We start from the raw sequence: 10,737 nt of genomic DNA on the forward strand, positions 1-10,737 counted from the left end.
TAATTACTTCATAAAACGGTGCACTTAAAGCGTCAGACAAGCTCAGTGCATATAGGTGATTTTATTAAAACAGTGTATATGTCAAAAACAGACTCAAGAACAGACTCTCGGGTGATTTTTTGTTGTCAGGGACAGACCTAATAAACGTTGACACTATATTACAGGAGTTTTATGATATGGAAATGTGAAGTGCACATTTGGACTCACGGGTGTTTGGCTTGCTTATACGACAAAGCGCTATTTAATATAATCCTCAATGTCTCATCTTTCAAAATACATTGAGTCATCTTTATTTACAGCCTTCCCGTCACTCAGACTAAACATTTGCAAAGTTGCCCAATTAGCAGGAAGGATGGGGGCAACTTCTTGTCGCTTGCGGTGCTCAAGTTCAGAACAGTCAGTCAAAACCAATACTGCGCTGTGAACCAGAGAATTTGAGCTCTGACGTCATGTATAGCATGTTACTGTAGAGCCACTGCATTTCAATTTAGGCACTTGTTAGTGTCCAACTCTGCCATTTTCAACCCGTATAAGGGTATGAGTGTAAAGAGTTAACTGAAATAAGTATCCAAATGTGTTATTTGTGCACTCAGGTTCCTTTAATATTTGTTTTTGGCTGAAGATCTGATAACATTCAGTGTCAAAAAAATGCAAATAGAGAACATCTGAAAGGGGGCAATTACTTTTCACAGCAGTGTAAGTTCAGCAATTGGACTCTTCTCTCCTGGAGGAAGCTTTGAATTGGTCAGTAAAGCCTACAGTATGAAAAGAGTGCAATCCTCTTGCATCTCACATCTGCCTGTAGTTATTGGACTGCCTGCTGGACTCATGAGTTGAAGCAAAATGCTGTCATATCCAGGATGGAGTGTTATGCACTCCACCCCTCCTCACTGCACCTGTACATAACCTGTAATAGATGGAAGGGACTTCATGCACACCCACTGGAGAATTGAAGACAACTTTACCCAGAGAGCTGCAAATGTCATTGTGTGGTTACTGGTTTGACAGCCAAATCCTTAGACAGACCATAGATGTATAATGCCATAATAGTTCTGGTTAGACAGCTGAAGTTGTACTCTACACAAAGTATTCTGATTCGCTAGGTAAAGTGTGGGCGTTTATAAACACATCAATGTGATAATTACAGCAGAAAGTGTTTTGTATGTAACAAACACACCCATTGATTGTTTGCCAATAAGCACATCAACACTCAAGCTGGGCGATGTTTGTGCAATGTCCACATGTAGCCTACACCTGTAGGGAGATTAGTAGTTCTGGGATTTGTCGCCTGGAAAATATCTAATAGCAGACATAAGGAGACAAAAACTAGCCAGTTAGCTATAGAATATTGCTTTGTAGGACAGCTTACTGAAGACAGGGCATTCAACTTGCAGTTGTTACTCTTTCCACTGTAAAATGTTAACATTTCAGACACTGGTTCTTGCAATTTTGGCATAACTGGGATTTCAAAGAAATCCGCTAGTTAGGCTAGCCGGCTGCAGCTATGCCCAAGCTATACTAGCTAGCTGCTGTCAGCTTGGCTAAATACAGGTCAGCGCAGGCTTTAGCCAACGCATTGAACTGAATTAAATTTACCATCTTGATATGGTGAGTCAGGACAGAAGAAGTCCTAAACTTCTCTACAATAGCAAAGCTAGCTTTGCTTACCTCGCTGTCACTACTCACAACTGTACTGCCCTTGGTTTGTTGTGATTGAATGGCAAAGACACACTCACATCAAACCACACTCCCAAGACAACGCACATTTGGCTTGAGTCATGGCCGCAAGCACTTAATGAGCAAGAAAAAAAACAAGGCCAAACCATTAAGGTCAGCGTCCCTTTAAAGCATAAATCATTGCGCATTTGCACACATTTGGGCCTATAGGCCCAACATGTGAGATGATTGATGTTGGACAGTTAGGCTAATTGGTTCTTCTGATGGGTTGACTGACTAAAAGGCCAAACAGACTGCCGATGAACGGTTAAAAGCAGCGGGTGACTGTCCTATCGCCTCTGACCACAGAAGAGTTACCTTAATTTTCTGTTAATTTCCCAACTATTCTACATGTTGAATTGCCACCGTTGGTCGACACCCAGCAGGTGATCTACTGCGCACAGCTGAAGTTCGTTATTGTGTCTTTTCCTCCATGTTTTACAGTAGTTGAGAGGTTATGGAGTTGCTGTACAATATTGAAATCGACAGAGACAACATCCACCCTGAAACATCTGCTTCAGTTCCCTGGAAGTGCCAAAGCCTTCTCTGGCTGTACAATTAACCACTGAATGACACACTCAATAATCAGGCACTAAGCCTACATCCTCATCCCAAACCACAACCGACAGAATTAAGAATTAAATCATAAACAGTTACAAGTCACAGAAGACAGTAGCATGAGAATAGGTAGAAATAATAAGATTTCAGCATTATTGTACAACAAAAATCTGTCAGAACTCACGGCGACTTTGTTCAAGAAAATGCTTTTTGCCAAATGGCTTATTGGGCTTTATCATCCAACCCATTTTGAGTACTGCACTGTAGGAAAATCTTGCAACTACACTCTGCACAAATTAGCAAAACACTGCTGTGACACTGAACATCCCACGTGGCAAAAACATACCCTTTAAAACCTCTCAGACAACTGACTTGTTAAATCACAGTCCAGGCCTAAGTACAAAGTTTGGGCTAAATGCGTATTTGCAAGACAAACAAGTGTATAGGACTAATCATGTGTGCCATAACCTTTAGCACTTCACAACAAGCAGCTGTTTACTTCTTCAAAAGATTGTCATTTTAAGACTCAGTTTAAATGGGAAGTGATGCACTTTAAAGCACAACCGTTATCGAAAGTTCTACACTCCTATTAAAGATGGACATTTCCACGTAAAAGGACACATATGAGCACCAACATGTGAAGTTCATAAGAACATGTCAAATTGTGTGTCAAATGAAAGCTAAGAGTATATTTGAGAAATTAAGGCATACATTTTTCTACCATTTCCCATCCTAAAAATTTGAAATAAGCAAAGGTTTTGATTTCTGGTCAAACACATAGAAAAGGGGTCTTAGACATCTACCAGAAAAGTCTTAAATGTATTAGAAATTGATCAAACACACTAATGTTGAAGTAATAACTAATATCAACACATATTTGGTTTGGGATAAATGATTTGCCTTCTACGTTTAAGGGGGAAAAAAGAAACATTGCCTTACATAAATTGCATGGACTGTGTGCAATATTGTTTAACATTATTTTTTTAATGACTACCTCATCTCTGCACCCCACACAGACAATTATCTGTAAGGTCCCTCAGTGAATTTCAGTGAATTTCAAACTACAAAAAATTTGGTTAGACCTCACATTCGTGTCAAAACTCTGAGGAAGCATATACGACATGGGGAACATGTATTATTTAGAAGATTCGCAAGTTGAGTTATTAATGAGTTGCATAGACCTCTTTCTGTGTTTTTACAAACATTGCCGCAGGACTGCGATGCGCGGAAGTTGGTGGCAGAACAAGGGGAGTTATAGAACGCCAAAATGCTTGAGTGCATTTCACACTACTTTTGGATTATAATTGGATTTCAAGGCTTGTATGAATGTCATGCTTAATATGTTTGTTTCATCATCGCAAATCAACTGCATTATACTTTAAAAATGTACCAGTAAAATGGCTCTTTGGCTAGCGTTTGCTACAGCCTATATCAATGCGCGTTAGCATTCTAGCTAACAACTGCTGCATCCAAAATAGTTATTTTACAAAGATCACAACCAACTAAAATCTTAGCGACTGTTAAAAGCAAGATTCAAAACATAATTGTAAGCGTATGAGAACCCCAAAAAGTTATTTTGTTTAATAGTCATAACGTACATCTAGGCTGTGTTGAATGGGCGCAGATGGCTGTCTTACTGCAGCCAAGCGTCGTCCGCATCTGTGCGTGACGTTAGTACTGGAAAAGGGTCTATTCATCCTCAAATCGAGTTGCATGTTTGCAAATCACATTGAATGTATTCAAATGTGAAGTTACAACTTTGCTACCGTTCAATTTTTCCACACGATACAAGTTTGCGAAATGACACATTTGCAAATCATGATACAATACAAGCGTAGGTATCGACATACAAAACGTGCCTACTTTAGAATGGCATGTTACCCCATTGATTAGTATTATCCATGTTAATAAATGAATAACTTAGGAAATGAGCTGTTTGACTATTTAGCAACACCGCCACACACAACCGTTCATACACAACAGCAAATTAAGATAACATTTTCACACATTGCCACATTCATGTTTACAAAACGACCATCCGTGTTACCATCGTTCGAATTGGCTAACAAATGTGTGAGCTTGTTGTGCTGCCTGTGCCGAAACTTACTAACGTTACCTAGCTAGCTGTTAGCTTGCTAACGTATTGCCAAAACAAGGTGGAAGTTACCAAGGTTATTGATATATAACTAACTAGTTGATAGCTATAAATTAGTTACATTTAAGCAAAACGAGATGTCAACGTTTATAACAAACGGTCACTCCAATTGAAAAAGGCCTTTTCCACCAATGTACAGGAACACATCACAGTCAAGCCTTGAATCAAGGGTGTAGCAGTTAACTACCTATGCCATGGTGAGAAACTTATAATGGAAATGCTAATTCCGTACAAAGCAAGTCCAGAACGTTAGCTAGTTAACGTTGTGTGGACAAATATTTAGTTAACCAATTAACGTTACCTAAAGTGAAATGCAGAGCAGTCTTCCACGCCACCCACCTCGACTAGTAACTAACGTTAGCATTGTTAATAGCTAGCTAACGTTAGCTACACCAATTCTGTTCTGACTAATTTAGCGAGGCAACTTGACGAGATATGTTAGCTTGTGACGTGCACAGCAATGTGTCAACTCAGTTAAACAATATTAGCTAGATTTGTTTTTATTAATCCATGTAGTTAGCTACCTATTTTAGCCATAGCCTATTTTAGCCATAGTACCAAAGCAAAGGTTCAAGCTGACCTGCTGCTGCGAAAACTCGGAAATGAAAGGTCTCCAATCCCCTTGCTAGGAGCACTTGCGGGGCAAAACAGCGCCGTCTTCACGGTTTAGCAGAATCCTTACAAGAAATAATAACCGTATCCATACGGTCTTAATAACTATGAAATAAATGAGTCAAATCGTTCTCCTTTCGGCCGTATTGGTGCGAACGTCGTTAATCACAGTTAACGTTCCTGGATAGCTAGCCAGTCACTAATACAAAACTACTGGCGGGGGACGTCCACGCAGCGTTCTGACGTGCTTGGCTTGCTTATTCAACGCGTCCGCAAAACTATCATGCACGCGCAAAAAGATCAAAGAACATACGGAACCTCATGCATAAGCAAATCAGACACACAATTATACTTATCCATTGAACCTACATGGTGAGTCAGCACTTTTTGGTTGCACCTCGACTCACGTTGGTTGATCGCCCTACTACACTTCTTTCCATTGAACATACAGTAACCTTTCATGAAAAGTTGAACAAATATTGTTCACTTTTATAGGTCATTTACATTTTGGGAATAGGCCTAGGCCCACTTGAAGAAACAAATTAGAAAATGAGACATTCTTTAAATAGATTAGTTGAGCCAAAATTATAGGACACACCACAAGTTCTGAAATCCATATTTAGCCATTCCATAAAGTAGGTGCAAAAAATGATTTGAGAGCAATTTAAAGTTCCAACCTTTATGAAGTTCACAGCAGTTTATACATGGGCATAAGAGTCATTTAATAATTCATCTGTTTTCAGTTTCCATCAAGACTGTCCATAGTTTCCATCATGAAAAATGTATCAGTGACCTGACTTCAGGATACTAAGGTGTCTTTGTGTCCCTGAATGGCACCCTAGTCTCTTTATAGTGCACTACTTTTGACAAGGGCCAATAGGACTCTGAAGTCCAAAGGTAGTGCACTATATAGGGAACAGGGTGCCATTTGGAATGCATTACTTGTGCCAGCTTCTTCTGGTAGCCTGCTGTAGAGGAATGTGATCAGTAAATGTTTTTCCCCTCCAGTAGCTTTGATCAATCTTTATACTCATTATTGAATCATATACCGGAGGCAAGGTGCCATCTTATCTCAGAAGACATACAAGCTTTGAACTTGAGACAAGCTTCCCGTGAGGGTAACCCATTTTCATTGTGTGTAGCCTAGCCATACAGATCAGTGTGCCTGCGAGCACCTTTGTCAAGGAAGCATTTTTAAAACACCTGTGTGTATCTCAAGTGTACATCAACTTAAGGTACTATGGAGCTGTGTATTATTGTACACTTCATACTGTAAACATTTGCTCCACATCAGACTGTCCACATCCTCTCCTGGAGATATGAGCCACTCAGTTGAAGTTAGTGCAGCTATGACTGCCTCCAGTCAACACACCCATTTGCCCCTGTCTACTTGACACTGTCAGTTGTTGGAGGGGGGGGGGGGGGGGGGGGTAGTTAGATGTGGTCTGGCTGTTAGATTATGGACAAGAGCCAGAGGCATGCCGGAAATAGTGGCGGGGCAAAGTCCCTATGATGTGTCATGTCTAAATGCATCTTGCCAGTCTCGTCTTATGTGATCTTAACAGCACAAGGGGTTCATTGCCGTGGGGTGGAGGGCAGCAAGGGCTGTAATGTTTGAACACAAATTAAAAGCCATTGTGAGAGTTCTAAGAGTGTTTTACAAGTTATGCCACATTGTGACAACACATCACTAAACATGAGAAACGCTAGTGATAGACACCAGCAGAAGCACTCCTTAGTCTGTAAATAGAGAACTGAAATTAATTAATCAAAGCAGAAATTTCAGTGGTGTAAATAGCATATTTTGTTTAGTGGCTAGTGAAAAGATGCAGTGTTGATTTAGTCAACGTGCTCCTTCTGTAAAGGTAGTGCTTCACTTGAGACGATCATCAACAATATTGCTCAAAGACCCTTTCCTCCAAGTAAACATTAAGTGCTGAAGATAAGTCACCACTCATGGAAAAACTATAGAAATCTCACATGACCAACAAGCAAAGTCTAGAAACTTGCTCATGTTTGCAGGGTTAAAATGATTTGCCTGACAGTGCATCAAGTAATAGCCTAGGTGTGTAAGTTCCACTGTGTACAGGTAGGCTACAATTAGTTTCTCCCCAGCCTATCCAAATACTAGTTGGTTATCAAACATTTATGTATCAACTCTGCCACCTAGTGGGATGCATTATACAATCACTCAAGACAGATCCTGTATCGTCTTTACATGGAGAAAAATCTGTTACCATCACATTTATTGCATACAGTCTATACATTACCAGCTTACACAAATTACTTGAAGACCAAAGTATATGAATTGGCCATAAAGGAATTTCACTTATCAAAATATGTTTTAACAGAGAACAGACCGGCCTAGTACAGAATGTGACAGTCCTAGTGGCTTAAAGCGTGTGATTCAAGCTACTGTACTTTCCTGTTTAAAGACAATTAAGGGAAGTCTTTGGAATCATACAAATAACTTGAGGCTAGGCCATGCTAGTCATTCTATTTCTATGGCTGGAACCAAACCTGCTAGATATTAAAGTTTTCGATCTCCACAGACGTGAGGGTGACGTCATTGTAGATACCCAGGTGTTTGATTGAGTCGAGGTCACGGATGCGGTGTTTGAACTCCAGGAGGTGCGAGCTATTCACTGCCACCCTGAACTCGTTGTTAGTGCACATGATTTTCATCTGGAAAAACACAGGACCACAAACTCATTATGCAAAATCAAAGACTGTTGATATGAAATTAATGTCACTATACTGATCATACAACATTCATAAATAAACCTAAAATGACAACTGAAAAAAAAATCTAATTAATATAGGGGTGTCCAAGTCTGTCCAAAATGGCACCCTATTCCCTATAGTGCACAACTCATTTTCAATGACCCTGGACATCAGTTTCAGAACTGATTGGTTGACATGAAGTGAACAGGAATGTAGATCCCTCACCTCAAAGGGCTGGCCCTGAGTGAAGGGGAAGTGGTTGTGTCCTCTCTCCTCTTTGCCCCATTTACTGCCAATCAGACTGTTCCTCACAATCGTTTTCTTGCCCTTGTCATCAAAGCGAGGGTTAATGTGCATGGCAATGTCATTCCCTTTGGTCAGGTTCAATGTGAACCTAAAAGGAGATAGTAACATTAGTCAAGATTACCCAGACATTTACATTAAAGAGCATGGTAGCTTATGTGCCAGTCTGTGCTACAATGACAACTGTCTCATTTTCATGTCAAACAATTTAGTTTGGCTTGACAATGACCAATGGAGTTTATCGCACAATCAGATCTGTGACCAGGCAAATAACACGGTGAAGCGAGGATTTTGTGATAGACAAATGCATTTAACTAGTGTCTATAAGTCAAACAGCATTATGTTTTATGAGGAATGCGTGCTGTGCAAGCCATCTCATCAGCATTGATGTTTCCATGGTGATGTATGGGCTCTGAGACTGTGGCCATGGTTAGTGCTCTTGACTTTAGTGATTTGTGGTAAGTATTATCTGGCATTGAATTCATATCATTTGTTCATACCTCACCCATTGTCATTACATGACTGACAATGTAATCAGTTGAGAATTATAAATAATGTGTCAAGATGCTGTTGGGATTAGGCTACTGTCTGCCAACCTTGTTCAAAGAGACACCATTGATTTAAATTTCACAACCATTTTTTTTTTTTAACTAGCCACTGCTTGATTATCTATGCAAATCCTCCCATTAGTCTATTTTTACATCACAAGGTAGATACTTATTAGTCACATTCTGACAAACAAAAGACACCATATTTGATCCTTTGCTTGAGCGTAGCCTGGTTCCAAATTGGTTTGTGCCATCATTTTAACCTTTTGTCATGCCAGACATGTTTGATATGACAAGATTACACCAACAGACTGGTATCCAGGCTACAGTAGAAGAGGTTTGCAGGCAACATGTCAAGGGGGTATGACAATCAAGTACCTATAATTGGCTACAAGACTGAAATAGTAACATTCAGAATAATAATGTGGAAATGACTGCAATGGAGATATTCACAAGTCACCTAAATTATAACTATATTTTGATGTGAATACTGACATTTTTGCATTGTGGTTAATTGTCCCGTTAATGGTGATGACCATGTCTTCATAGCATCCTTTTGGCAGGTTCTGATTATATGGCACTTTCTGTTGGGGAAATAAAATGGGTCCATTGAGAAGAAAAAAACATTTTTTTTAAAACTGCCGTTTCATTCAGACAGGCTTACACAAATATCAGAGTAGAGGTCTTGATCGCTGTCAGCCACAACAATAATGAAGCATAAGAACGTTGCTCTTGGTTTTTCAAAATCATCATAACCAATATCTTCAGGATTGAACGTCTTCCCTTACCAGTGATTGATGTTGAGGAGCAGTAGGTTGGCTAGGCTGCCCTGGCCATGTTGGCTGGCTGGGCGGTCCTCCCCCTGGTTGCCCGGGCCAGGTTGGCTGGCTGGGCTGTACTCCACCTCCATATTGTTGCCCCGGCCATGAGGGTTGGGAAGGGTTTGGTTGTTGTCCAGGCCACATGGGGGTGGGCTGGCCTGGTTGCTGCTGACCAGGCCAAGCCGGTTGAACACCAGGCTGTCCTGGCCATGTTGGTTGGTTGGGTTGTCCACCAGGCCACACGCCCCCACCACCCTGCTGGTTGTTCTGGTCTGGACAGCCCGGTCCACCACCCAGAGCATCTGACAGCTACAGGGGAGCAAGGGGAAGAAGGGGGATGAGAGGATTGGTGATGTGCACTAGTTTAATGTTTCAAGATGCCTCCCTGATTTATTTAAAATGCATGGATATTCCTTCACTAAACAAATGACAGATTTAAGAAAACTACTTACATCCATTTTATCTGAAAAAGAGGGTGAGAAATGTGAATTGTATGTTTCAAATACTGCAACCACAGGTCTTGAGAGAAAGTACACTTAAATGTTAGTTTACATTACAAACTTTAGCCATAGCCTTAATCTTTGTAACCATACCAGTCTCACATAGCTATGACAGATACACTGTGTACATAAGATTTGCATGATAAACTTACTAGGTGAAAGCTATGATCCTTATTGATGTCACCTGTTATAGTCACTTCAGTGTAGATGAAGGGGAGTTGACAGGCTAAAGGAGGATTTAAGTCATGAGACAAGGATTATACATTTTTTTTAATTATATGGGGTTTGGAAATGCAGACAATTAGATTGATAGAAGCCACAATATGCAATATTAAAGCTGCTCCACCCTAAAAGAGATTGCCCTCTGAATGGCACAAACAAAGGGGCAAGAAAATATTTGTGCTTTTGAATGGGGTACAGTAGGTGCCAGGCACACCAGTTTGAGTGTCAAGCACTACAATGCTGCTGGGTTTTGCCACACTCAGTTTCCCATGTAGCAATGTTCCACCACCCAAAGGACATCCAGCCAAATTGACAACTGTGGGAAGCATCCCTGTGGAACACTTGCAACACCTTGGAGTCCATACCCCCAACAAATTGAGGCTGTTCTAAGGGCATAAGGGGTATAACTATTAGGAAGGCATTCATAATGTTTTGTGCACTGTGTATACATTACTGATAAGGAGTACCGCTTTCTGTACAGCATGAAGAATGTCTTCATGTCAGACCATAACAAACAGTGGGACACTAAGGGTGGAAAAATTCCAGTAACTTCCCCCAAATTCTATTTTTTCCCCACC

The 10,737-nt window shown here is 40.5% G+C and overlaps 2 protein-coding genes across 3 annotated transcripts in view; both read right to left on the minus strand.

Annotated features, from left to right (window-relative positions):
- Positions 1 to 5,311, minus strand: part of fbxo34 (F-box protein 34) — a 50,591-nt gene extending 45,280 nt beyond the window's left edge. Inside the window, exon 1 of one of the 2 annotated variants that reach the window (XM_071365470.1) lies at positions 5,010 to 5,311. The gene's annotated coding sequence lies outside the window, so the exon portion shown is untranslated. Of the gene's footprint in view, positions 1 to 4,730; positions 4,955 to 5,009 lie in introns of those variants that run through there. The other variant, XM_071365471.1, reaches the window with a different exon arrangement.
- A 1,938-nt stretch (positions 5,312 to 7,249) lies between these two features.
- Positions 7,250 to 9,919, minus strand: lgals3b (lectin, galactoside binding soluble 3b). The gene is made up of 5 exons (XM_071365481.1): positions 9,890 to 9,919; positions 9,405 to 9,746; positions 9,112 to 9,200; positions 7,991 to 8,159; positions 7,250 to 7,726 (listed from the first exon to the last, which is right to left on the minus strand). Exons 1-5 carry the CDS (start codon positions 9,893 to 9,895, stop codon positions 7,565 to 7,567), a joined length of 768 nt encoding a protein of 255 aa, XP_071221582.1. The 5' UTR covers positions 9,896 to 9,919; the 3' UTR covers positions 7,250 to 7,564.
- Between the last annotated feature and the right edge of the window lie 818 nt (positions 9,920 to 10,737).

The sequence above is a fragment of the Salvelinus alpinus genome, chromosome 25 (assembly GCF_045679555.1).
Source record: "Salvelinus alpinus chromosome 25, SLU_Salpinus.1, whole genome shotgun sequence".
Lineage (NCBI taxonomy): Eukaryota > Metazoa > Chordata > Actinopteri > Salmoniformes > Salmonidae > Salvelinus > Salvelinus alpinus.

Bases quoted from the DNA above. Each gene is read 5' to 3' on its own strand.
- lgals3b (XM_071365481.1), bottom strand. The intron at 8,160-9,111 runs GTCAGTATTCAC...ATCTCCTTTTAG, and splicing joins ATTAACCACAATGCAAAAAT to GTTCACATTGAACCTGACCA. The intron at 7,727-7,990 runs GTGAGGGATCTA...GTGTTTTTCCAG, and splicing joins CTCAGGGCCAGCCCTTTGAG to ATGAAAATCATGTGCACTAA.